The sequence below is a fragment of the Coffea eugenioides genome, chromosome 4 (assembly GCF_003713205.1).
Source record: "Coffea eugenioides isolate CCC68of chromosome 4, Ceug_1.0, whole genome shotgun sequence".
NCBI classification, from domain to species: Eukaryota; Viridiplantae; Streptophyta; class Magnoliopsida; order Gentianales; family Rubiaceae; genus Coffea; species Coffea eugenioides.
In genome coordinates this window covers 41,601,539-41,627,503 of record NC_040038.1, presented here as the reverse complement: position 1 = coordinate 41,627,503, position 25,965 = coordinate 41,601,539, and the positions used below count along the sequence as shown (strand labels likewise).

At 35.3% G+C, this 25,965-nt stretch overlaps 3 protein-coding genes across 6 annotated transcripts; 1 reads left to right on the top strand and 2 right to left on the bottom strand.

The window, feature by feature from the left end:
* Nucleotides 1-1,679: 1,679 nt before the first annotated feature.
* LOC113769385 (flavonol synthase/flavanone 3-hydroxylase-like) lies at nucleotides 1,680-2,963 on the bottom strand. The gene is made up of 3 exons (XM_027313838.1): nucleotides 2,605-2,963; nucleotides 2,100-2,421; nucleotides 1,680-1,952 (listed from the first exon to the last, which is right to left on the bottom strand). The coding sequence occupies exons 1-3, from the start codon at nucleotides 2,961-2,963 to the stop codon at nucleotides 1,680-1,682; spliced, it is 954 nt and encodes a 317-aa protein (XP_027169639.1).
* A 3,163-nt stretch (nucleotides 2,964-6,126) lies between these two features.
* Nucleotides 6,127-11,933, bottom strand: LOC113767816 (NAP1-related protein 2). The gene is made up of 10 exons (XM_027312019.1): nucleotides 11,711-11,933; nucleotides 10,450-10,572; nucleotides 10,305-10,355; nucleotides 10,042-10,113; nucleotides 9,845-9,958; nucleotides 9,703-9,764; nucleotides 8,870-8,933; nucleotides 8,693-8,749; nucleotides 8,513-8,557; nucleotides 6,127-6,557 (listed from the first exon to the last, which is right to left on the bottom strand). The coding sequence occupies exons 1-10, from the start codon at nucleotides 11,852-11,854 to the stop codon at nucleotides 6,477-6,479; spliced, it is 813 nt and encodes a 270-aa protein (XP_027167820.1). The 5' UTR covers nucleotides 11,855-11,933; the 3' UTR covers nucleotides 6,127-6,476.
* A 5,588-nt stretch (nucleotides 11,934-17,521) lies between these two features.
* Nucleotides 17,522-23,265, top strand: LOC113768283 (probable serine/threonine-protein kinase PIX13). 4 transcript variants are annotated; one of them, XM_027312567.1, is made up of 9 exons: nucleotides 17,522-18,456; nucleotides 18,604-18,735; nucleotides 19,129-19,151; nucleotides 19,746-20,138; nucleotides 20,804-21,078; nucleotides 21,598-21,733; nucleotides 21,835-22,007; nucleotides 22,332-22,373; nucleotides 22,511-22,588. In XM_027312567.1, the coding sequence occupies exons 1-9, from the start codon at nucleotides 17,840-17,842 to the stop codon at nucleotides 22,529-22,531; spliced, it is 1,812 nt and encodes a 603-aa protein (XP_027168368.1). In that variant the 5' UTR covers nucleotides 17,522-17,839; the 3' UTR covers nucleotides 22,532-22,588. The 4 variants fall into 4 exon arrangements, with proteins under 4 accessions (XP_027168368.1, XP_027168367.1, XP_027168366.1 ...); XM_027312566.1 differs by having other exon boundaries at nucleotides 17,523-18,456; nucleotides 19,752-20,138; nucleotides 22,241-22,373; nucleotides 22,511-23,265; XM_027312565.1 differs by having other exon boundaries at nucleotides 17,523-18,456; nucleotides 22,241-22,373; nucleotides 22,511-23,265.
* The last annotated feature ends 2,700 nt before the right edge of the window (nucleotides 23,266-25,965 follow it).

The window sequence follows — 25,965 nt, the reverse complement described above, 5'->3', positions numbered from 1 at the left end:
GAACATATACCAATTGCACAAAGATTAGGAAACAAAGGACTTACCGAGTGACACCACCAAAGTGCCTTGAGCAGGTGTGACTTGAAATCTACTGCCCATTTTCAGTGCTTCCAAGACTGCTGCTTCATATCTTGGAAAACCAAAATGTGATGCAGTTCAGGTCTACATGTGCTGATTATCCATTGTTTTCAGCTTACTCAGCAGGAAAGAAACGTAAACCCATTAGGAAGCCACGGCTCCTATCATTGTTGTATTCCTTTAAGAATTTACAATTCTAAAAACATAATGAGTCTGCTATGGGTCTTATCAAGAAATGCTTCCTTTTTTTTTCTTCTTTTATTCAAGTTAAAAGGAGATTTCAAACCTTACAATGATGAAGAGAAAATATGAGAGCTTTGGATTCAAACCAGAAACCTCAAGATCACATTTGGATTCAAGCTAGAAACCTCACGATCACATGGCTAATGTACCTATTAGTTGAACTTGTCCTACGAGTTTAACTGAGTCTTAGAATATTAGTTCCTAGGATGGATGCTCTGCTAGGCAGCATTGGCCGATTTAAGGCCACTAAAGATGTTCTTGAAGCCCTGAACAATTGCCACATTTGTCATTATTGTTTGGGCTGGATATGCATTTAACTCCAACCTTCATTAGTTTGATACTTCCTTGACTCGCAGCTGACTTTCATTTTATCATAAAACCAACCCTCATCAATTCAAGACTTATTAATTCTTCCCACATATGTTTATGCGAAAAGCCTTGATGTGAAGAAAAGTTTGAGCATTTAGGATTTCAGGAGGATTTCCAGGATATACATCAAGCCTGAACTTGGAGTTGGAATAAAAAAATGTTCATTTCCCTCTCTGGAGTGGTTTGGATTGTAGAAATAATCAGCAGGTCGCGTCACGGAGATACACCAGGCTCAGGACTAGACTTGATGTTCTCCATAATCGAAGTGCTGAATGTTTCACCTCTGGGAGCAATCCAGGCTTATTTCGTCGGTTGCCATTTATTTTGGCAACTTTGTTTTCCTCTATAAAGAAGGGTTCAAGATCAATTGGTGGAACACATAATCCAGCCATGCACGTAGATCAAGTTCACTGCCTTCAAATTTTATCACTTTGTTTTGGTAATATATAATATACAGCGAAAAGCCACTTGTAAGTTGTGTATAAAGGTGATGTCAATGACTGTCAAGAATTTGAAATTGATGGTAAATGCAAATGTTGCTAAGCAAAACAGATAGATAAAATCACTACTTCGAGTATAGATTTCCTATCCCCTTGCACTCTGATCTTTCACTCCTCCTTGAGTTAGCTCTACTCGTGGTCCTCATAGTAGAAACAGATAGATGGTTCAGCAAACAAACTTAATGAACGGCTATAACACATAAAACAAATTCGCATTTAAGAACAATCGTATTAATCGTTGAACCACAGTCAAAGAATGAATCTCTGCATTATCAAGTGAAGAACTTCTTCATGATAATCTTAGCATTACAGAATACAGAAGCAAATGGCCAAAATACAGACACTAACATCGATAGAAATCATATTACTCCACTGAAGCAAAACCACATAATCATAAATGCATGTTCTCATACACACGCCCTCCACAAAAAGTTGAAAATGATGACACCATTTATTTGCTTGATATATGTCATATGTAGAAGTCATGGTTCATGATGTAGAAATTGCATAATGAGCAATGCGAATGACATCTTCAGGTCTTGATTGCGGATGAAGTTTGCTTCTCGTTCTTAATTCCAGGTAATCCTTGTAGAAGAACCCCCTGAACTTTGCTGTCTCTCCAATCTCTTCAGTGAATTGTGGCAGTGGTTCGACCCACTTGTCTCCTTGTAAAGTATAGAAGAATGCAAAAGAGTGCCTGCTTCTTCCTTTAGGCCTTACAACTCTATGAGTTGCACTTTTAAACTTCTTGTTGGTCAACACCTGCAAAAATTTTGTGGCTCAGATCAAAATAGAAACAAGAAGTACATGTTATAGAAACTAGTATTGATTTTCTACATGATCATTTCATCAGAAATTGGTAAAAAGTGGGATACTTGCCAACTAGTGCTGTTCATTTTATTTTATTACCTGAATTGAATCACCTATATTGACCACTATTTTGCCTGGCTCAGGGATCACCGGAATCCATTCGCCATTCTTGTAAACTTCTAGGCCCCCTGATTCATCTTGAACGACCAAAGTTATGCAGTTTCCATCTTCGTGTTCTGATGTTCCATTGTTCTCAGTTTCAGTTGCTGCAAAATAGTGCAAAGCCAACATGAAATCCCAGCTCCTATCATGATTGTATTCTTTGAGGAAGTTTTGAGGCAGACCAAGGCACACATTGATGAGGCTCTCTATCAATTCACCGGCCTTGGAGAAGTGACTGAACATCGCTTCCATCACATCCCTGGCAACAAGCATCAAAGTGAAGAACAATTATGTTTGAAAATGTAGGCCATTAATTATCGATTGATCTATTTAACACTGTAATTATTGATCAAGAGGGATGAAAAGCAACTGCATGCGGAAATATTATCAGCAACTTTAGACGATATATTTTTCATCAATTCAAGAAATTTGCAGAATATACTTGAACTCAGGTGGATTGCTGGGTAATGTATTGAAACCAGAATCAGGTGGAAACATGATCATGTATTCTTTCTTCTCAGGTGAGAACTCTGGCGCCTTGTTATAACCAGCTGGAAGAGGTGCTCCACATTTAGGACTACATTTGAGCTTCTCCTCTTCTGGGAACGCAAAATACGTCTTTGAGAGCTCCATTGCTCGGCTTAACAGATTCAGTGGTACCCCATGGTTCACGACCTGAAAGAAGCCGTACTCAGAGCAGGCTTGGCTAATAATTTCTTTCACTTTCTTCTTGCAGTTATCATCATCTTCATTGTTCAAGAAAGGAGAGAGATCGATTGTGGGGATAGCTAAGTTGGCCATATTGTTTTGACTTGCTATTGTATTCTCTTCTGCTTCTTGCTTTTCCCCCTGCAAATTTAAACCAATCAGTAGTTGCTTCAGGACAAAAACACACACTTCCTTTCTCTAATGCCATGCCTACAGCATATTCTCTGGTAAAACTGAGACAGAAGATTAAAACATGAATATATTAATCTGAACACTTAATCTTCTTTTTCTGTCTTTTTCTTGATATGGAATATTGATGAGGAAGAATTAATGCTTTTGCTATTGCAGTATTCACAGCATTGAGGGATTTTTTTCCCCTTTTTTCTGGGGGAGGGGGGCGTGGGTGGGTGTTGTGGGGGTCATTCTATTTAGTGGGGCTGGTTGTACTAAAAGCTGTACTAGTACTGTTCTTCTCCGATACCGGACCTGGACGGTTATCAGTAATAATCGTTCAGAACAATCTAACATTTTTTAATAAGGTATAACTCGTACTTGTAAAAGTTAACAGAGACGTAATTATTATATATAAGACCCACATAAACAGTAATAGAATATCACACCTCTGTTGTAAGAATACACAAGAAGTTTACATAAATTACAACTAGTATTAGGAGTTGGTTGTGGTTATGGAACTCCGTAGTTATCTAATAGTTCCTTTATCCTGCACTATTCCTGAATTTGACAACCTGCTATAAATTTGTGATACATGAATCAGTTCTGTTGTTGAAAATTTCACACTTTGGTGACTGATTTTAAAATTTGCAAGTCCTGCCATCTCAGATTTGGCTACTGCAGTTGGATCTGCAGGCATATCTACCATGGACTTAAGATGCAAAATGTAAAGATTGTTAGTTTAACTTTATGTTGTGCTCGGATGGCCATTTTTGTGGAAAAATATCACTTTGTGTTTTGGTTGAAGGATTAGAAAACACGTTTGGATTGAATGTAGGTACTCTGGGGAGAAAATTTTTTGTCCTTCTAGTTCTTGGGGTCAAGTGGGGGCAGAAATCTGTTTAGATCCAGATTGTCAATGCCTCCATAATTTCCTTCTTTACAGACCTATTTCTACCGCCTGTTTAGCACGATTCCTCCATTTTCTTTGTTGGTTGTTTTACACATATCAAACCAATTTCTTCCTGATTGAAAGGGGGTTTTTAAAAGGGGCATATAGACATTGTGTGAATATGAGTGAAAAACTAACAATTTTTTTTAAACACATGTATATATCTATTTGATTTCACTTGAGCAGTACAAATAACATGTAATATATCTCTATTTGATTTCTTTAGGCAAAATCAAATAGAGATATATTACATGCTATTTGTACTGTTCAGATGAAATCAAATAGATATATACATAGATTTAAAAAAAAAAAAAAAAAACTATTCGCACATATGATCAATGAGGGATGAAAAAATCTATTGTGAAAAATGTGAAGGATGAAAAAATTCATTTTATAAAATGTAAGGGACGAAAAAATTCATTTTGTGAAATGTGAGGGACTATAAATCAAATTATATAAAATTTGATTTGACAATTTTGCCCTTATAAATGATCACGTGCAAGGCACGTAGTAGATTCCGACTAAAAACTAGTCGAAAATCAAAGTAGGGAGCAAATTTGATCCATGTGAATTTGTAAGGGATATAAAATTATACTTTTAAAAGTGAGGAATGAAAAAAGTCATTTTACAAAATGTGAGAGATGTTTTAAACAATTTTCCCCTTAATTTATAACCACAGCTTAATGATTTTGGCATCCAGCTCCATTTTTTAGTACATAACTAGGAAAGAAGTGCCCACGTATCATGCGGGTGTTTGGTTCATGTGATTAAAAAAGATTTGTTATGGAACAAATAATAATACATTTTAGAAAAAAATAGTCATCAAATATAACAAAACTAATAATAGTACATTCTAATTGCAACACACACTTGTACACCTTACTTTATTAATGCTTTTACAATTTTACCAATTTCAAAAGGCCCTTACAGATGTCAATTAAAAATTGCCCAAGAGCAGATATAAGTTGTTTCAGACAAAGGAATGTCCTCCAACGGTTGGTTATAGCAATGTGTCTTTGTGTTAATTGCACAACAAAAGCCACACTTCAATCAAATGTGTTTATTGCACTATTTCCGTAATTACACCAACATATCAACTTATATGAGTTGTACTCGATGCAAAAAATGTTGCAAAATAATTTCATATTCCAGAAATACCCAAATGTCTCTATAAATCAAAGCTTTAAATATACCAAAACGACGATATTTCGGTAAACATATTCAAACACATGTTGCCTTCAATTGTACCAAAAGTTTTTAAAAAAACTACGTAACATTTCACATTTTCAAAAAATTCCTATCTATGCCGTTGAAATTCAAACCCCTCTGTTGACCAAAATTCATTCTTATATAGTATAAGGAAACGTTCAAAAAATGTTACAGTGTTCAAGAACAGTGTTAAGATCAACCGTCCCTGCCTCACGTCTGTTCTTCTCGTCCCGAGTAAGGATGAATCTGGATATTGGCAATTCTTGAAATCTGTACCTCCTGTTTGCGCACAAGTTGCCAGAGACAAGGTAGAAATGTGAGAAAAAATAGGATAATGGTCAGCCGGGATATACTTCTTTCTTCTTTTGTCAATATTTGGCTAGATATTATACTGGAAAAGATCATATGACAGAACTGCTAAGTTCTAATGGACAAGAACACTACCTTGAGAATCATCCTCAAGCTGGGTATGGGTATACTCGAATATTTTGCTTTCATGACGAACCAAAGTAAAATAATAATGGTCAGATAATAATTGGTTGTCACGTAATCATAACTGATAATGAGAAGATTTTGGCACATCATATTCCGCTGTTTCTTCAATTTATTTGTCTGTTTCTTGTCCTGTCCTGTCCTGCGTAAGGTACGAATCTAAATGTTCGAAGATGCTCAAAATCTGCACCTTGTACTGATGCTTACACGCAAAGTTGCCAGACAAGATTAGAAATGTGTGAAAAGTTGGATGCTGCTCAACTGGTGTAACCATAATTTTTAGAGACTATATTATTTACTTCACTATACTTCTGTTGTCATAATTGGTCAGATCAATAATTGGTTGTTGAATTATAACTGATAATGAGAAGATTTTGGCTGTTCTGAAAGTTGGACTTCAGATCTGATAAGATGCCCAAGACACTTTAACCCTGATTTGAAGCTGATCTATATTTAACAAGGTCATATAAGTTAGTCAAACTAAAATCTATTACATCCTCCCAAGCCAAAAGTATCTAGCATATAGCATGTCCAGGATGACAAAGCCATAACTTTAACTCTATAGAACATGAAAAGAAGACGGTGAACTAAAAAGATCCACTCAAACTAAAGGTGAACAGGTCAAAGAACCTCTTGTTGTAAAAACTAGAGTCCATTAAAGGCAGCAATCACCACTCTGCACCTTGTGTTCCTTGCAAAAGTAAAATCACCACCAGACACCACTGGCAAACAAGTATCATAACCTAGGGACATGCATCTGCATATTGAGTGACCTGATTGGCCTAATCCTCATCACCATTTTCATCTTCTTCATCATCATCTGGCTCATCGTCATCATCTTCAGTGTCATCACTACCCTTATCCTGCAAAGGACCAATTCATTAGATGTTGCAACAAAATCCCCAATATGCCTAGCTAGAAAACGGTTCTGGGAATGAATTACTGTATCTGATCCCCAAAAAGAATTGGACAAACAATACACTCCGTTATGCATGTTTCTGAAGAGCATTTCTACCTCTTCAGCACAAGTATGTACTGTAGCTAAGAGTGTAGCACGCACATTTGCAATCCAGAGTATATATTCTTTTACTCAAAATGCTCAACTCTTTACTAGAGTAGAGTTCGCTAGATTAGCTAGTGCATTCTAAGTGGTACAAGGTTCAGGTATTAGAAATTGAAAAGCGACTTCCTTAACTAATATAAACAACCACATTAGCACTTCTGTTTCATCACTCTGACATTCTTATTCTTCCATATGTGCACTCTCACACTGATCTGTTTGAACAGGCAGGACTTTGCAGCCACTCACTCTCTGATCCACTCTCCTCTCTTCCCTCGCACTCTGATCTGTACTCCTCCCCTCAATCTATATTCTTAGTCCTCGCAACAAAGAGTTCAATAAATTAACAAAATTAACTGGAAACTTTGGCATTGCATCAAATACTAGTCAGCTACATAGGCTAGCCAACATGTAATAAAATAATCATGTGTCTGACACTTAAAGGACAATAACATCATTGGTAGCACCAGACATGAAGAAACAAATCTCTGCATTATCATGTGAAGATCTTCTTCATGATTATCTCAGCATTACAGAAGCTCAGCCAAAATTTTTTAGGATTACTAGTAGTATTAGCCAAGTGTGCTGCCATCAGAAGGGATGTACAAAAAGATTATCTCACTGTCCACCTCCAATAGAGTAAAATGGACATCAAAGCCCTTGCGCAGAGTCCCAAACATCATATGGCAGATTAAAACAGAATGTAACAGTAATCTACAAATCCAGTACTAGCCCAGTCTAAATAAGTAAAAATGCATAAAAAGAATAGGACAACAGAGATGAGATTACAAGTCAAAACAAAGTAAATTCGAATTGCATAGAAATTTATGCTAACATAATCATCTAGCAGTACATTTTGAAAGAAAATATCTACTTGCCAAACGAACCAATTGCAGAATCATGATACATTCTTTTAACACATTTGGTTAGTGTCAAGTGCAGAGGCCAAAAATATTTCAACCAGAGAATAAAAAAGCTAGAAGACACAAGAATTATTGTAATGAAAAGGATTGCTCCAACAAAACAACAGAAAGAAATAATAATAATAGGAGGGGAGGGGAGATTAGCGAGTAGGGGGAAACAGAGAGAGCATTAGATCAGAGAGTAAGAAATGAAAAGAGAGAAGGCTATTGAAGAGTTTAAGCCTGCAAAAAGTTAACAGAAGAGTGAGTCCAGAGTGATGAGAGGGCTTTGTCATCATCATTTTCTAAACTCAGCAACATCACTTGAGTACACCTTAGCAGTTGATACTCCAGGTAGTAAAAGCTTATATTTTCCTAATAGGTCCTTGAGCCACATTTCTGAATTTTCCATTAAAAGATATTTCACTAAGAAAGGGGGAGAAAAGCTACAAACTCATCTTATTTTTAATAGATATGTAAATTTTCTGTCCCCATAAGCACCCTACTCCTTAAATGCACATAATTTAACTTTGCAAGACTTCAGCGTAGTCCAAGAACAATTGGGATTTAGATATCAACATGTAACATGCTTGATTTGACTTGATTATTGTTGCAAGCAAAACAGTAATTCTGTCAAAGCAAGTCAAAGGGGATAACAATTAAACATGCTAATTTAAACATATTAGTCCTTCCCCAAAATAGGATTCAGCTAGAAAGAAAAGATAAGCAAGACAAAGACCTAAAATTATTAAGGGAATCAATAAACCAGACTAAGACCTAAAATGATTAAGAGAATCAATTATGTAAATATAAACCACCCAAGCTTTCTTAAACACTATAAGGCAAATAAGTTTACCTCATCATCACCTTCTTCCTCATCAAAATCCTCTTCATCAGCATCCTATGCCAAAATCAAAGAACATTAATTAAGATATAATGCAAAAAGGAGGAAAAAAGTAGAAGGAGCAAGAGCTAACACTTCATGATTAAACCTCAACTTAATATCAAATGAAAAAAGAGAGAAAAGTGCATTTACAGTGTGAAAGTAAGTCAGGGGGTTGGGCCATAAGTCATCCTTAATTATCTCAGCAATCTGTCAAAACGGGTTTGCAAATTAAAAATAGAAGAGTTGCACTGCAAGTTATTGAAAGCAAGAAAGCAACATAAACATATGATCTTAAATTCTCAGACACCATGAAAGAATAGAGTGTACCTCATCATGAATGTCATCCAATTCATCATCTTTTTGCTCGTTTCCACTGAACCAACTAAAGAAGCTGCATCCAAATCATTAAAAGACACAAATTTAAGCGTACAAGTAGATTTGATGCCGTTCGCTACTTGCTATGAATTGAAAAAAGTCCAACTATAGACTACAAAAAGAAGAAATGCTTGTTTTGTTCATCATTTTGCACCTCATGACTACATTGATGCATGAAATGAAATGCAGCATAAAAAAGCATCATCAAAACAGATTTAATTAGAGCAAGCAGAAGAAAAGAGCAAATTAAGAAAAACGTACTCGAATTTAATAAAGTCCGAAAGACATTTCAGCATTCAATCAGGCTCGTGGAAGAATATTGCAATTAAACTCAAACAACGCTAATTAAAGTTTGCTCTCTACCCATCTTAGTAACCTAAGATAACAGGTTAATGCATATGGGATATGTTTTGGACACCGTCAACTTGCCCAAGAAACAAAAGTTACATTTTCACATCCTACCATTACTTATACATAAACAATAGAGTAAAATCTGAAAAATAACAAATATTTGGACCCTTCTAATTAACGCATGGGCACAGATAAAAACAAGATGTTGAAACAAAACAAGTCTTTTAACAAAATATACCAGCATGTAAAACATGGGTGGTCTAAACAAGGTTCATTGATAGTTACTTAAAATTTCAAACACTCAATCAAGTTCGCTAGAAACTTTATCACCTTGAATAAAAGCACATGTGGCAAGACTTTTTTAAAAAGCAAATGAATTGCACCAAACTTCAATATCTAGAAGTGAATTTACATACAATACCAATAATACCAACCTTTCGTCAGCATGCACTCTCTTGTTACCTTTCTTCTCATTAGCTACTCCGTTAGGAAGGCCCTTCACAAAATCAACAAAACCATCTTAGACAAACAAATTAAGCCATAAAAACCTTAAAGACAGAAAAACAAGAGATCTACCATTCCCTCTTTCCATTTAATTGAAGTTGCAGTGACTTTCGTAGTTCCTTCATCGAGGAAGGTAAAAGTCTTTGTAAGCTTTTTATCTTCAAAATAAGGATTTGGACTGAAGTTCTGGAGCAAAATATAGAACACTTAAGAACAAATTTTTGTAAATGAATATGCTTCCAACAAAAGAAGAGGAACTATAAACTCACAAACGTAATAGAGTAACCCGATTTCACATCTTTGGAATCTTCAACTTCAATTGAACTGAGATGCTTGAAAATCTACCATGAAAGGGGGAAGTTACAAACTTGGTTAATCAAAGATCAAAATTTGACAAGTCACTCTATCAGCAACTATGTCCAAAAGGATTAACCTCATTATTCACCAAAGGCTAAAAAATACGGAAAAATATGCACATTCTGAAAAGCGATAACATATTATCTCTAGGGATGCATGGAAGTGAAACTCAAACCTTTTGGTCTTCTTCAGTTAAAAGTTCACCCAAAGCAGGATGACTCATAAACTGCAATAGGCAATAAGACAGGTCAACTGACCATAAGATACTTGAGAAATGCAGTTTCAATGACTAAATGAAGCAAGCTGAGGGAATCACTAACAGCAGTTAACCAGAAGTCCGGAATAGATTTGACAATTTCAGTTCTCTTATCATATATGGGCTTTCGCTTTTCATTGAACTCCTGTTCTATCTCCAAGACCTTATCACTTGCTTCCTCGTTGATCTGAAAGCAAAAGCCAAAGTAACAAACACTTAATCTAACAAGAATTTGGATGCCTGTAGTCTATTAAAGCCATTGAAATAAGTTAAATGAGAAGATAAAAGGTTCACTGGAATAAAATAAAGTCAATATGCCTAAAAAAGCTTAATGCATTATTGTTTAGGATTCTAATCCCATCTTACCAAAGGAAAAACAACTAGCAAAAAAAAATCTCTCCATGTAAACTCTTAACCACTCTGTTTTGAGTTCAAAATACATGTTGTTGAAGCAGAAAGTCATAATTCAAAACTCAAAAATCAGTTTAATGCCAAAAAAAATGGTTTCAGGAAAAGATATAACAAGTAAAAAAAGAAGAGGGCAACATAATCAAGTGGTAAAGATGCCTATCATCGATATCCAACAGCGCGACTTGAATGCAAATTCTCATCTGTTTAGAAAGTTGACTTCTATAAAAAGGGGCAGAATTAATACTAAACCCACTGCTGTAAGAAATCAGAAGCACTTTCCAGTACAAGCTTAACAAAAGTAACTGGAAAAACGAATTCTGTTAGCAAACTGCCGTTTTTCTAATAAATTTAAATGATAGTGAACTCATTCCTAGGAGCACCCAGATCACTATCAGTTTCACAGCTAAGGAAATCTGAATCTACTCATTAATAAAAGCTGGACGAGGAACACCCAAAAATCAAAAGTTTAATCGCTAACTATCATATTCTCACAAATTAATTTCATTAAGGGGGCAGAACCAATAGTAAACTAACTACTAATAAGAACCCAGTACAAAATCAGTCCCAAAAGTCACCAGAAAAAACCAATGTACATAGTAATACAAGCTCAACCATGAACATCTAAAACTAAAGACCTTATACTATAATTATTTAGAACAAATTAACAAAATTGAGCCACTCATTTCATCTACAACAATAGTTCATTAAACGAAGAACACTCCAACAAAAAGAAGCTAATTAAAATTTAATCTTGTGTCCCCAAAAAAAGTTACTAAAAAAAAAGACCCACCTTTTATCCCTTCTAATTTCCCTTGTTTACTTGATAAAAATAACAGAAATAAAAATCATAAGCCCATAAAATATTTTTAAAAAGGGAAAAAAAAAAGGGTAAAAGGAACGAAATAAAAAATTACCTTCTCGAGTTCATCCTGGATCTCTTGCAACTTTTCAATGGAGAGAACGAGCTCTCCATCAATGGGGTCTGAGTTGTTGTTGTTGTTGTTTTCATCATCTCCTTTTTCAGCAATTTTCTGCTTTTTACCTTTGTCAGCAACCATTTTTTTCTCTTTTATTTCTTTTTCTGCTCTGCAGCGCTCTCTAAAACCCTCCTACCGCTTGTCTGTTTGTTTTGTGAAATGTTAGAGAGCCTTAAACCCTAAAACCCTTTTGGGTTTTTATATGACACTGGCTTTGGTTCGGTCTGATTGGTGCCGCTTGTTTGGCTTTCGGTTCTGGTTCGGTTAGCTTTTTTGTTGGTTGAGAGTTGAGACTTGAGAGTTTTGCAAAACGAGTCTGTTTGGATAAAGAGATTATTTGCAAAAATTTATCCAAAATAATACTCCTTTCGTCTGCACTTCCTAAATTGTCCGTCGTCGAGTTGCCCAAACTTTGCCTATAAGTGGTGTGGCGAAGTTATACAAATGATTTATGCAAATAAGTGAACAATTTGGGCCCATTATATTATTAAAGCTACACTAACTCTTTGCTTATGTTGTACTGCACGCGCTAGCAAACATCCACTAGCACCAATCACACATTTTAAAGTGCGTCCCGGTCTTATGACAACTTGTGTTAGACCCACATATTTAAAGGTAGTGCATGAAGGGTAAAATAAGAAAAGGAGAAAAATTCATTTGCCATTTTAGACATGTGACAAACATTTTGGTACGGACTAAAATGGAAAGCATGACAGTTTCAATGGGACAAAGGGAGTATTATATAATGTAAAGCATGTAAGATAAAAAGTAATAATTAAGTACAAGGTTTCGAATTCAAATTCTCCCACTTACGCTCAAAAAAATTATCTGAGCTCCAATTGAGTGGTGCTGTAGTAACAATATTTAGGTATAGCAATTAGGACGGGTGCCATCGCAGGAGGTTGATGGGGGGTGGGACAAGGCGGGGCAAGGGTAACATTTTCCCCTTACTTGCTACAAAATGGTGCGGGGGATGAGGGAATATACCCCCGCCCTATTCCCGGCCCCATCACTCGTCTAATTATATATATATATATTATAATTATATATAGCATATTTAATATTATTAGTTATAATAATTATATTATTAGTTATAAATAGTAGATTATGTATATGTAATATACTTAATATTATTAGTTATACTAATAGTTATATATTTATACTAATACAAATTATTGATTAGTTATACTAATACATTTATACTAAATTATTAGTAATTACACTTTTTTACTAATTATACATTTATTCTATTATACACTTTTTACTAATTATACTTTTATACTAAATTACTAATTATATTTTTTTATTAATTATATATATTTTTTGCTAATTATAAGCTTTTTTCCCCTGTCTGCGAGGAAAATGAGACAGAGGGAGCGGGTGATAGGAGGTGGGGCAGGGGCCATGGAATGCTTGGGCAACTGGGCGGGGTTCCCGCCCCGTTGCCATTCCTAACAATACTTTCTTCATGAGTCCAAATTAAATTTGTCTTCAACATGATATATTGAGCTTTAAGTATAGGACGTTGGTTTCTAGAAAAATTAATAATCACTAGCATCACAAATAAAGAAATAAAACAAACATTGGATCATATAAGTGGCACATGTAACATGTTACAAGTAAACATTACTCAATTTAATATTTTTGCTCTTATAAAATTATCATGTGCTGTTGTCGCAACAGTTTCAAGTGAAAAGTGATTCAATACTGAATTTTGGACCAAATTGGTGCGTTTAAATTTTGTGAAAAACATATGTGTAACATTTAAATGTTAAAAAAAAGGAAAAATTGCAGAAACCTCCCCTGAGGTTTCTGACACTAGCATTCACCTCCCCTCTGGTTTAAGAAATAGCATGCAACACCCTTGAACATAATGAATATGTTGCAGATTCAGTCCAGGCAAGAAAATGTCCCATTAAAAAATTATTTTAAGGAGTGAGATGAGAAATTTGTGCCAAATTTGCCCTTGATCTTGCTTGGCAAGTAGTATTAGCAAGGGAAGGATAAAGGTATTAAGGATCAAGAAAATTCAGGGGGTATAAATGCAAACCATTTCCAAGCAACCTGCAACAACTTCTTCACTGAGGGAAACCAATGGCTAGATAACAGGTAAATGTGCAATTTTTTGCACCAGCTTATAAAGGATGGTCTTGATACATGAAACTCTATATTAGCAAAAAAATGAGTTGTTTGTTTCCAACTCAAAACACAGCCGGTTTGATTGACTTCAGTTTGGCAGCTTGAGGTGAAATATTGCAACAAACAGTATGCAGTCTTCCAGCCACAAGAGAGCATCATGGAACTCCCCAACATCCTTCACAATAAGGAACAAATATTGCACCTGCAATCGAAAGGCAACATTGAAGATCTTTGAGATTGAAAAGAACCCGAACAAGTTATATTTTTGTTGTGCATAATGCAAGTACTTCCAGTGGTATGAGAGTCCTAAAGAAAAAGAGGTCAGTAGTAGAAGAACTGACACCAATTCTGTTATGCAATCTCAACAACAGCTGCAAAGGTCTATGGCAATGCAAAGGGAAATGCCAATTGTAGTGGCAAGTGCAGCAGCTATAAATGTAGCAGTCAACATATTTTTCATCATCAATCTCATACTTGTTCCTGTGTATGTTTTCATCCATATTGTGAAGCCATTTTGAATATTGTGATGTGCAGGTTCAAATGTACATATCTAAATATAAAATGTAGCTGCAGTTCAAATTGGTGTTACAAGACATAGGAGAAGAAAAGTGGAACATCATGTATGCAGCACTATTTCTAGTTTACATTATAATGCAACCAATTAAGTTTAAATCTACTGTCATAAGTACAAAATCCACTTCATCTAACAATACTTGCAAAACAGATACGAAAAGCAGTTGCATTACAAGACTAATCCATTAATACAAAAGTACATCAGAAAAATCCATTACTACAAAAGAGAATCAGAACAATCCATTAATACAAAAGCATAACTGAGAAATCCACTAGTTTCAAAACACCATCTGCTACAATGACTTATAACAGATGGTGAGGATTACAAAGACCTATTAGCTCAAATATATATCTGTAACAGTCATATACAAAACATTCGTATCTATTGACCTAATTAATAGCACACTACTAAGTTGAAACTCAAGCAGTAAGCAGTAAGCAGAAAACTACAGAGTATGCATCAGAGTTGCATACTAAAATTGCTGTTGCTGCTGACATTTGTTGACTGCAGTGTTGTAGTTGCATTGATTGAGAAAGATGCAGCTATAGCAACTTGAGATGCTACAATTTGCTAGACTGGAGGAGGTTCCAGAGTTTGAGTGACCTGAGTAGCTGTATTTGAGACAGTTCTCTTGCTACTCCCTCTAGCAGTTGCTCCAGTATTGCACGATGGCCTTCCTCTCTGCACAATCACAGAGATTGAACCTTATACTCAAACATTATACTAAAGCATGTATAAAATGCAATCATTCGAATGAACCTTTTTCTTTGAAGCAGTTGCTGTGGCCTGAATCTGCTATTGTATATTTATAGTTCCAGGTTGACTTGGAGGAAAAGGATTGCTTTCTTGGCTTGAGTATAGAACAAGCACATTGCCAAAGACATGATCCTAGCAGTAAACATAGACAAGTAGTATTAGATATTAGAAGGTTTTAAATGTTACAATCCTGACAATCCTGATATCAGGTCTATGTCTATAGTCCCTCTTCCTGGTTTGCCTCTTCTATAGCTCAACTGTTAGGGAATAAGCTAACATTAGTGCATTTTATTTGTTTTCAGTATTATTTTCAATAGCAAGTTGACTACATATAAGACCTGTTGACCAGGAGTTGTGTTGCCATTCTTCTTCTAGACAGGTGCTCTTTGGCATGACCTCTTGTTGTGACCAAAAGAGCCACAGTTTTCACACTTGAATCTGCTCAACCTTTTTGGTTGTGATGTAGACTGTCCTTCATCATGTTCCCTTCTCCTGTTCACCTTTGGTCTACTTGGAGCTCTCCTCAAAGGAGAAGGCAAGATTGTTGAAGGGGTAACATGTGGCATAGGCGGCCACATCTTCTCATCAGGAATTGGATGAATCATACTTGCATATGTCTTTAAGTATATATCTCTTGAGAACCAATGATCACAGTAGGACTCCAACTTCTGTCTCTTGTAGATAATCCCTAATGCAGCATGTTTATAAGGAAGTCCTGAAATTTGAAAAGGTCCACAATCACAACTTTTAGCTGGTAAATTGACTATGTAAGACCTGTTCATATCCCCCACTTCAACTATGTCATCACTTGCCATAGTGAGTTGACATTGTCTTGATGTTTGTCCTATTTTTTGCAGTTTATCCACTATCTTGACAATAGTGGTTAGTGTGCACCCTTTCTGATATCTCTTGTGCATGTTTTTCATGAACTTCTTCCTAAACCCCTCAACCAGTGTCAAGATAGGTTTCTCTCTTAGCTCGCCTACCCATGCAGTAAAGTACTCAGTTCAGTTATTTGTGACACGATCACACTTAATTCTTGTATTAAAGGTATATCTACACCAAGTTGTTTTGGAAATTTTCTCCAAATATTTCCAAATTTCTATGTTTAGCTCCTTTATGCTGGCCATGTCTTCATTATGCCCTACAATGTCAAAGTTTTTTGCTGCTCTCCAAAACAGGTTACTGAGCAAAATACCAGGAAATTGAGCTTTAAAATTGCTGTAGATGTGCCTACAACAATGCCTTCCACTAGTCACAGGCACTATCTCTTCATAAGCAAGATTCAAGCCCTGAAATGAAAACCAAAAAATTATATTGTTACACTGATGACTGACAGAATCAAAATTGAACAAAACTATTGCAGAATTAATGTACCTTTTGCCTATCACTCATAAAGGTTAAAGGAACATTCTCTCCAAATGATCCAAAGAACTCCTCAAAGTAATGACAAAACCAACTCCAGGTTTCTTTATTTTCACACTCAGTCAAAGCAATTCCAGATTTGTATTTAGTCTCAAATATTTAATTTTTGTTAAATACAAAATCTACCAGTTTCCCTTCCGTAAAAATATTAATGTAACACTTTTTCAATTTAGTTACAAATATTTAATTTTTGTTAAATACAAAATCTACCAGTTTCCCTTCCGTAAAAATATTAATGTAACACTTTTTCAATTTAGTTACAAATATTTATGTATTTAAAATAAATTAAATGATTCAGAATAAAATGCCTATAAAAAGCCTATACTTTACTTATCTAATGGATGAAAGCCATAAAGAATTAATACTTTATGGGTCATTTCTTTTTTTTTCAAATATTTAATTTATATTAAATAGATAACCTACCGATTTTCTTTTTGTAAGAATATTACTATAACACTTTTTGAATTTTACTTACAAACATTGATATATTTATCATAAATTAAATGTTTGAAAATAAAATATCCATAAAGAGCAGGTACTTTAAATGAGTAATGCGTATTTGCCTATAAACTACACCCCTTAAAGTTTATTAATTATTAATTGATTTGTAGTATTTTGTCATTCATTGGACATGTAGCACAAAAGGCAAATCTGGTACAAAATTCTATTTTCACTCCCTAAAATAATATTTTAATCATTTGGACTGAATTTGCAAAGGATTAGTAAGTTCAGGGGAGGTCAGTGCAAGTATCAGAAATCTCAGGGGAGTTTCTGCAATTATCCCTTTGCTTTATGGGCTTCAAGTAGGCATTCACAAAAAAAAAATGAATGGAAAATGTAGATGAAACGTCCACGAAAATTCCTAAGGTGAGCATTCCAAAACTAACACATCAGTCAACGCCTTCAACCTGAGAATCCAATATTATGCCAATACTAAAGTACTATGCATAAGATCAGAGCAATGATGAATCAATAATTTGTACCAATTAACATTCCCACTTCTCGTATCTGTCCACTACATTTATGTACCTTCCCTTTTCCAAATAAGAGAATCCATCAGTGCCTGTGGGATGCTTATGATCGTTTCTGGATTGGATCAACAATGTATATACAGTTGTACTAGCATGTATATGATATTGGTTTAATATTAGTGGAGTAGATGATGATTATAGATGGCTAGAATTTACGACAACTGGGAAAGACTTGTAGATGCCACAATCCGCAGAGAGCAGTTGAGACTCAGCGCTCTAAGGACCCCAAGTGACCTTTCCTTAGCAGCATCTGTGTCATCTTCCCCCTCGTCCTCCTTTAGATTCAGTGATTTCAATTTTCCCATCATTTCGGTCGGGGATTCATTTAGTTATGAACAAATTCTTCGAGCCACTGGGAACTTGAACGAGTCCAATCTCATCAAGCGTGGACACTCGGGGGATCTCTTTTACGGTGTTTTTGAAGATGGGATTCAGGTGGTGGTTAAGAAGATTGAGATTTCAAGCTCAGTCAAGAGGGAGCTGGCGTTTATATCAGAAGTGGAAGTTCTTGGCAAGGTTTCACATTCTAGATTGGTCCCTTTCCTGGGGCACTGTTTTGAGAACATGAAAGAGGGGTTCCTTGTTTACAAGTACATGCCATTTAAGGATCTGTTTTCCTTGTACTATAAAAAAACTGCTCCAGAACATCACGAAGATTTAACGTCGTTGGATTGGATAAAGAGGTTGAAGATTGCAATTGGAGCTGCCGAAGGTCTGTGCTACCTACACAATCATTGTCATCCGCCCCTTGTTCACAGGTAGCCCCTATTCATTAGAACTAGCATTAGCTAGCAAATGATGCCTACATTGTTACTAGTTTCTTTAACTTATTCTTATTTTTGCCATATTGAGATTTTTGTTTACTTAGCAATTATGGTTTTTATTATCATCTGTCTTTGTTAAAGAGATATTCAAGCTAGCAGTATACTTCTTGATGATAACTTTGAGGTCCGGTTAGGAAGCCTTACTCAAGTATGTTCTGAAGAAAAAGACAGAACCAGTCCGAACACGATTGCCAGGTTCCTACGGTTGTCAAAGTAAGCATTTACATTCAACTCCTCATAATCCATATCAGTAAATCTTTTCTCGACTAGAGAGCTTAAGTTGGTAGTTGCTCATTTCTGTAAGACAGAAGCATATTCATCAATGTCTGTACATGATCTGACTAAATTTCTGGACTGTGATTCCTAGCATCTGCTTTTGTTTCACCAAAATTGATTATTTGAACTCTTTCAGTGTGATTGAAAATCAACCAAGGCTTGAGGTTTTAGGTGCTCTTGAAATTAACATATGAAACTGAGACTAGATTCTCTTGTCAAAAGTGGCTTTTAAGGCTATCATCCACAACAATGAAGCTATTCGCATTTTTTCTTCCCAGTTTCTGCCTTCTTCTGACCGAGTTTGCAACTTGCTGTCTTTTTTCTGCACAGGGGATCTGAACAAGGCACTTCTGGTATGTGAACTTAATCTACGTTAATTCTCCCTGGATGCTGTTTTATGCTCTTGATGTGTTGTCCTTCTTGAAGTAGTGGATGCTGCTGCTTTCAGAGAGATCCTCGAAGTCATTAGTGATTAATTTACTGAGAGAAATACACACATTTGCATTATAGCCACATTAAGCACTAGTCAGTGAAGTATATAGGGTAGCGAAAACCATATTTTGCCAAACCTTCACATTTTTACCCACCAATGCCTTAGCCAGCATCATGCTTCACAAATTCGGTGCCTTGACAATTTGATAGTACTACCAATCAGCAGGACAGTTTCATTAGGATAATTGCAAATAATAGAGCGAGTTCACTTGATAATCTACTGTTCTGGGCTACTGAAAGCTCGAAATTTTGGCTATCTAGTCATATACTTCCTTTCTTTTCAATGTTGTATGATAGTCAATAGAGCAACTACATTGATCTCGTTTTGTGATATCATCCTTAGTGCTCCCAAATTTTCTGTTTTATCACTAATTATTACTTTTGGAGTTCTTTTCAGACCTACAACTGAGTCCAAAAATTTACACTAACTTTCTTCCTTAAAATGTTCCTGGAAGGGCTAGGTGCATCTGATGGAACTCGTGCCTATGACGTTTATTGCTTTGGAAAGCTTCTGCTTGAACTAGTTACTGGCAAACTGGTTAAGGATACTTCCGATAACTCCAGTATGGAGGATTTGATTGCAAATACTCTGCCTTACATCAGTCCATCCAATAAGAAACTTGTTTTAGACATTTTGGACTCGTCTTTAATCGTAGAAAAGAATGTTTCAACGCAAGTTTGGGCAGTTGCTTTTGTTGCCAAGGCCTGCCTCAGTCCAAAGCCTTCTAAGCGACCTCAAATGCCACAGGTTCTGATAGCTTTAAAACATGCTAAAAGACCAAGTTTGACCATTTCTGAAAATCCAGGTCTGACAATGACAAAAACACTTGATGGATCTGAAATAACAGGTGGGTCTATACTGAGTTAGAGTTGGAGATATTGTTTCTATGTATGAAAGTTTCTCACTTCCTCTGCTAACTGCTAACCTCATTAGTTACTTCATAAACGTCATTATAAGGCTGTTTTCTTTAATTTTGATGGAGAGAAATTTAATTATGCTCTTCAACATCGACCAAATTCATAGTTCACTCAAGTTTTAATCCAGCGGTAGATCAATTTATGCAATATAAACTTGTACTGACAAGTAACAAGTTTGTCAGTACAAGTTTGAAGCTGATGTTTTAATTGGTGAACTGTTGAACAATTGAAATTGGGGAATCATCAGACCACAAGGAACATGAGAAGGTTCAGTTATTCTGATATTTTAACACTTCCTTTTTCAACTTCTGTTTCAAGATTCTTCTTTAGCTGATAATTTGAAGCTACCTTCTTGCTGTTTATTTTTAATAAGAAGGTAACTGGTGGAAAAAACCCACCTGTTCCTTTTCAACTTCTGTTTCTTCCTATTTTGGTCTATTGTCGAATACAAATAGCTGGAACTAAAATGTCTCTCTCTCTCTGATTTTTAGGTACAACTCTATTGTAACATATTTGTGTAACTTTAGTTTACTGAGTATTAGTTTGAGGTGACATGTTATCAACTTAAGTTGCATCCACCAATGCAAAATTTCAGGCAGCGGAACATCACCTGAGAACAACAGATTTGTGGAAGCTGAGAAGTCTTATCAAAGGGGGGAGATTTTGGCCCACCCAAATTTAAAGATTTTCACTTATTCAGAACTCATGGTTGCTACTAGAGATTTTGCAGAGGATACGGTACTGGGAAGAGGTGAACATGGGAGAGTATACCAAGGGTGGCTTGATAACAAGTCAAACAGTGACACCCCATCGGTAATTGCTGTTAAGAAACTGGATTCTAAAGAAACGCTAGGATTTGGAAAATGGAAGGTAATTCAGATTGGACCTGTGATTTAATAGGATGGGGGATCTTTTTTTGTATCCTTTTTCGTTTTCGCATTTCTCATCAAACAAATAGGGGAATTTTCATTACTTTAACTAGTACCGATTGATGGCAGAGAGACATATTTTGATTTGTACAAATATTGCCATATTCAAGATTCCAACAGAGACTCAGTGTGGTTTTTCGACCCTATCCATTACATGGAATAGAGTACCATATGTTTCAAGGGAGCACATACTCAAATGGAATTCCTTTCAATTCGTTTCTGACAGGCTTTTTCTCATTCTGAAAAAGCTGATGCATACATTTTTCTGTCTCTAAAGCTTGGGACCATCTCTCCTGAAATAATTTACTATTGGCCCTTTTGAGGCATAAACTTGAGCAACATTTTAGTAGGTACATTACGATAAGTCCTCCCAGTTGTGATCATAGAAGAAATTTAGTGGCCTCAAGGTTGATACTATTCTAGTTGCATCAAATCTTAGTTTCACGTTATTATCTTGCAGTCTGTCTTGAACACGCTTGGAAGGCTGTCTCATCCTAATGTCACGAAGCTCCTTGGATACTGCAGCAAGAATAACGAGCTGCTACTTGTATATGAGTTTATGCAAAAGGGCAGCTTGGAGAATCACCTCTTCAGAAGTAAGAAGATTCTAGTTATGCTTTTTACATATTTGATAGCATCTGTAGTGGGAAATGATCTGCAGTTCAAATAATTCACTTCGGTTCTTTGATTTCTTCAGGGGACTCTGCAGTTCAGCCACTTCCATGGAACATAAGATTTGAGATTTTAATCGGAGCAGCACGAGGTCTGGCTTTCTTGCATGCATCAGAGCTATATGGTTTCTTTACCCAAAAAGGAAGGAGGCAAGGTTTCTACCAATTCTTTGAGCCCTCAAACATATTGCTTGATAGTGTAAGTCAGATATTTATCTTTCAGAAGTACACGTTTATAGCATACGGAATTTTTGCTTTTTTGTTTTCTCTAAAGCTTTGAGGTTTTCTGATTCTGCTCAACAGTCAAAGATCACTATACTTTTTCAATTCAAACTACACAGCTCTAACATATTATGGATGAAAACAGTAAAAGTCAAGGGCATGATACTACTGACAAAAACATCATTTCTTTCCTGAACATTTTGGTTGCAGTCCTACAATGCCAAGATATCTGGTTTTACGGTGGCAAATGTGTATCCTCCTGAAGTCGTTGATGGAAAACATCCCTTTTTTTATGTCACAGGACGTTATGTTTATTGCGCTCCTGAATGTAGTCCGCTATCAGGTAATCAATCCCAATCAAATCTCTTCAGCTTCTATACATATTTGAGGTTCTAATTAAGCTGGTGCAAATTAAGTTTGTGGAAGACATTAACAGAAAGATAAGGTCATAATTCTTTTACTTGTACTCTTCTTTTATAGGAGACTATTTGTTGTCTGTGAAGAACGATGTATATGGTTTTGGTGTCGTATTGATCGAGATGCTAACAGGGTTATCTGCAAAAAGCAAATATGGTCTAGTTCATTCGGCCAAATCTGAGTTCACCGCCAAAGGAAACTTAGAGAACCTAATGGATCCCCTCTTAGAAGGGAAATATCCTTCAAAAGCTGCTCTACAAATGGCTTATCTTGCTATAAGATGCCTTCAGAATTCACCTGAAGCTAGACCATCAATGAAGAATGTTGTGGAGGCTCTAGAACACATTTAATCTATTCAGGAGAACCATAGCTAAAATATGTGCACCCCCAATATCTAATCGATGTCCTCGACAGCCTTTGGATCAGCAATGCTCTTCTTCAACAAAAGGAATGAAGGGCTTCCATGATCCATGAGATCCACTTCCAGAATGTTAATAATTCATATGCACTTCCTATCCAAAAAGACAGATCCTTTCACAAATTTGTCCTGATCTATATGTTTCTTTTACAATCCCAAATTGCAATGGGATGTTGCGGTGCAATGGCTTGGACTGTTATTTTACAAGTTCAAATCATAGGCTAGAATGCTTTTGGCTGATCTCTTACCAGCTAGTATTTGGTAAACCTTGGCAGGATGGCAGTTTTGACTTCTGATAGAGTGCCTGTAGATAGCAAACCTTATTATGACATTGAGAATATCTCGTGTCTATACATACCTATACTCCATATAAAATTGTCTTGTATGATTTACATTTTTCCATTTCTTCCTATTAGGGGTAAACAACGCTACAAATTCGGTCAATTCAGTGTGATGAACTCGGTAAATTCGGTTATTTCACTTGTAAATCTTTAAACCTATTTCAATTCCGAATTGGAGATAACCAAATTCATTTCCCTTTCGATTTGAATTCAGAATTGGCAATGAAAATGGGATTTAACCGTTTTCAGTGAAAAAAAAAGGCTACAATTAGGGATGGCAATGGAGGCGGGTGCCCGCGGGGGGCTAATGGGGAGGGGGTTGGGGCGGGGACGGGGGGAATTTTTTTCCCCCCGCTTAGAAATAGGGCGGGGGGACGGGGGAGTGTACCCCCGCCCCGCCACCCGCTTTAAAAAAATAAATATATATGTATATAATTATATATATAATATATAATTTAATTAGTTACAAACTTATGATAATGATATTATTAGTTATATGTATTATATAATGTCTATTAGTATATATAATATAATTGATATTATTAATTATACTAATAATTATATATGTGTACTAATACAAATTATTAATTGGTTATACTAAATTTACTAATACATTTATACTAAATCCCTAATTACACTTAATACAATAATATTTTTTTCTTAAAAAAAGCACAAGCACAATAATGAATTAGTGATTGTATTTGTGTCAAAAGTGAAAACTTGACTACTTTAGTTATATTTATTTCATCATGTTGGATTGTATTCAAATAATTTTTATTTGATTGTTTTTATAAGTTTCAATTGTAAAATTACAATGAATAATAATTTGATGATGTGTTGATATTTTAGTACTTGATTATTTGCTAAATTTAACCATAATAAAATTATATAACAATTTTTTATTAGTCCCGCGGGGGCACCCGCGGGGGAAGCGGGGTAGGGGGAGAGGGGGATAGGGGATGGGGCGGGGGCAGGGGGAGTTTGTAGGCAACGGGGCGGGGGATGGGGGAGGGGTCCCCCGCCACAACCCCGTTGCCATCCCTAGCTACAATAACTCCATTCAAATGTAAACTCCATATACGTTGTCTTAGTTGTCTATGCTTAAAGCCTTAAACAAGATTAGTGATTAATGAATATAAAGACTAAAGTTACACATCCAAATATTCAATAATTCAAAAATGAACAATAAACCAATGCCTAATTACTAATTATGTTTAATATTTAGTACTATACCTATACTTATTACCTAGTTATGTATTAAAGGATAAGTATTATAGTTAGTGTACTATTATAGTTATATTACAAATACTAAAGTAGTATATTATACATAATTATTTATTATTATAGGTATATGATGATACTATGCGCTATCTACTACTAATAGCCTTTACGTATATAATATATTTATAGTATATAACGTTTACCTATATGATGCATAATTTGATAAACTAAATTAGTAAAGAAATGTGGTAAAACAATTCCTATTCCGTTTCATCGATTTTGAATTCAAAATTAGTTATTATAAAATTGAGAATCTCATTACCTATTTCTCATCATATTCGAATTCGATGAATTTCTTTTATACCAATTTCATACCAAATCCCAAATAACCGATTTCAATTTATCAAATTCATTTTGAATTAGATTGGCAATTCGTTACAAACCGCTTATGCTGAACCCTAATTCCTACAGTCTATATATATATAGTGCCCTGTAATTTCTAAGCTTTCCAAATTTCATTTGGTACATTATATTCGTATAAATAGAAATTGATGAGATTATCTCTGCATGAGATACAAATGATTCAAGCATAAACCATTCCATAATTTAATATATGCCTTTAGTATGGCTTGCATGGCTTGACTTTCTCTTCAAATTTCACACAAGTAAGAGCAATAGAAATTTTTCTGTTTTATCTGTGTACATGTGATGCAATTTCTACTATTAATACATATTTAATGAAATTGTGATATTTTATCCAAAAAAAAAAAGGGATGTTCTGCTCACTAATTTGAACTTATCAGGCTTGGATGTTTGTGTCGTCATTGTTTTGAACTAACCCAAACAACGTTGTCACCTGAAACATTAGCATTGGGTCAATGGCCAGCCGGTAAAGTGGGCAGCTTATTGGATAATCTGATCGTTCCGTCATTTCATTGTGAACGACTTTATTACTAAAAGATTTTAGGTAACTTTCATACGCCTTTTTTCTTTTTTCTTTTTTCTTTTGGGGATGCCTCCCATCTTTCCCTCTAAATTTGACAGTAAGAAAATTCTAAAAGCCCTCTTTTGACTACTAAATCAATCCCAATGATTGATTTTCATATGAGGTATTGACAGTCATATGTGAATAATTAAAGAAATTGACTCTAAAATCCAACTCAATTGATAGGACATTAGTCACGTGATTGTTGGATCTTTGCCTCGCTTCTCAAGTCATTCCATTTCAGCTTCTCCTTGAACCAAAAGAAAGAGTTTTTAGATAATTTAGGATAATAAATCTTATACACTAACTGTGTATATATTATTACTATTGGATTCATAACATATGTGCAAAAGTTAAATTTCAAATTCAAATTATGTATGACTGTCATTTATCCAATACTGATAATACATACACTATTACTGTAGGAAAGATTAATCATAAATCTTATCTGCCAATAGTAGATATTATTGGTGGTTTGACAGCATAAGTTGTTAATGCTTAGTATGACTCCGATCCCTTGTTTCATATATATAAAGGTTTGGAGAAGATCCAT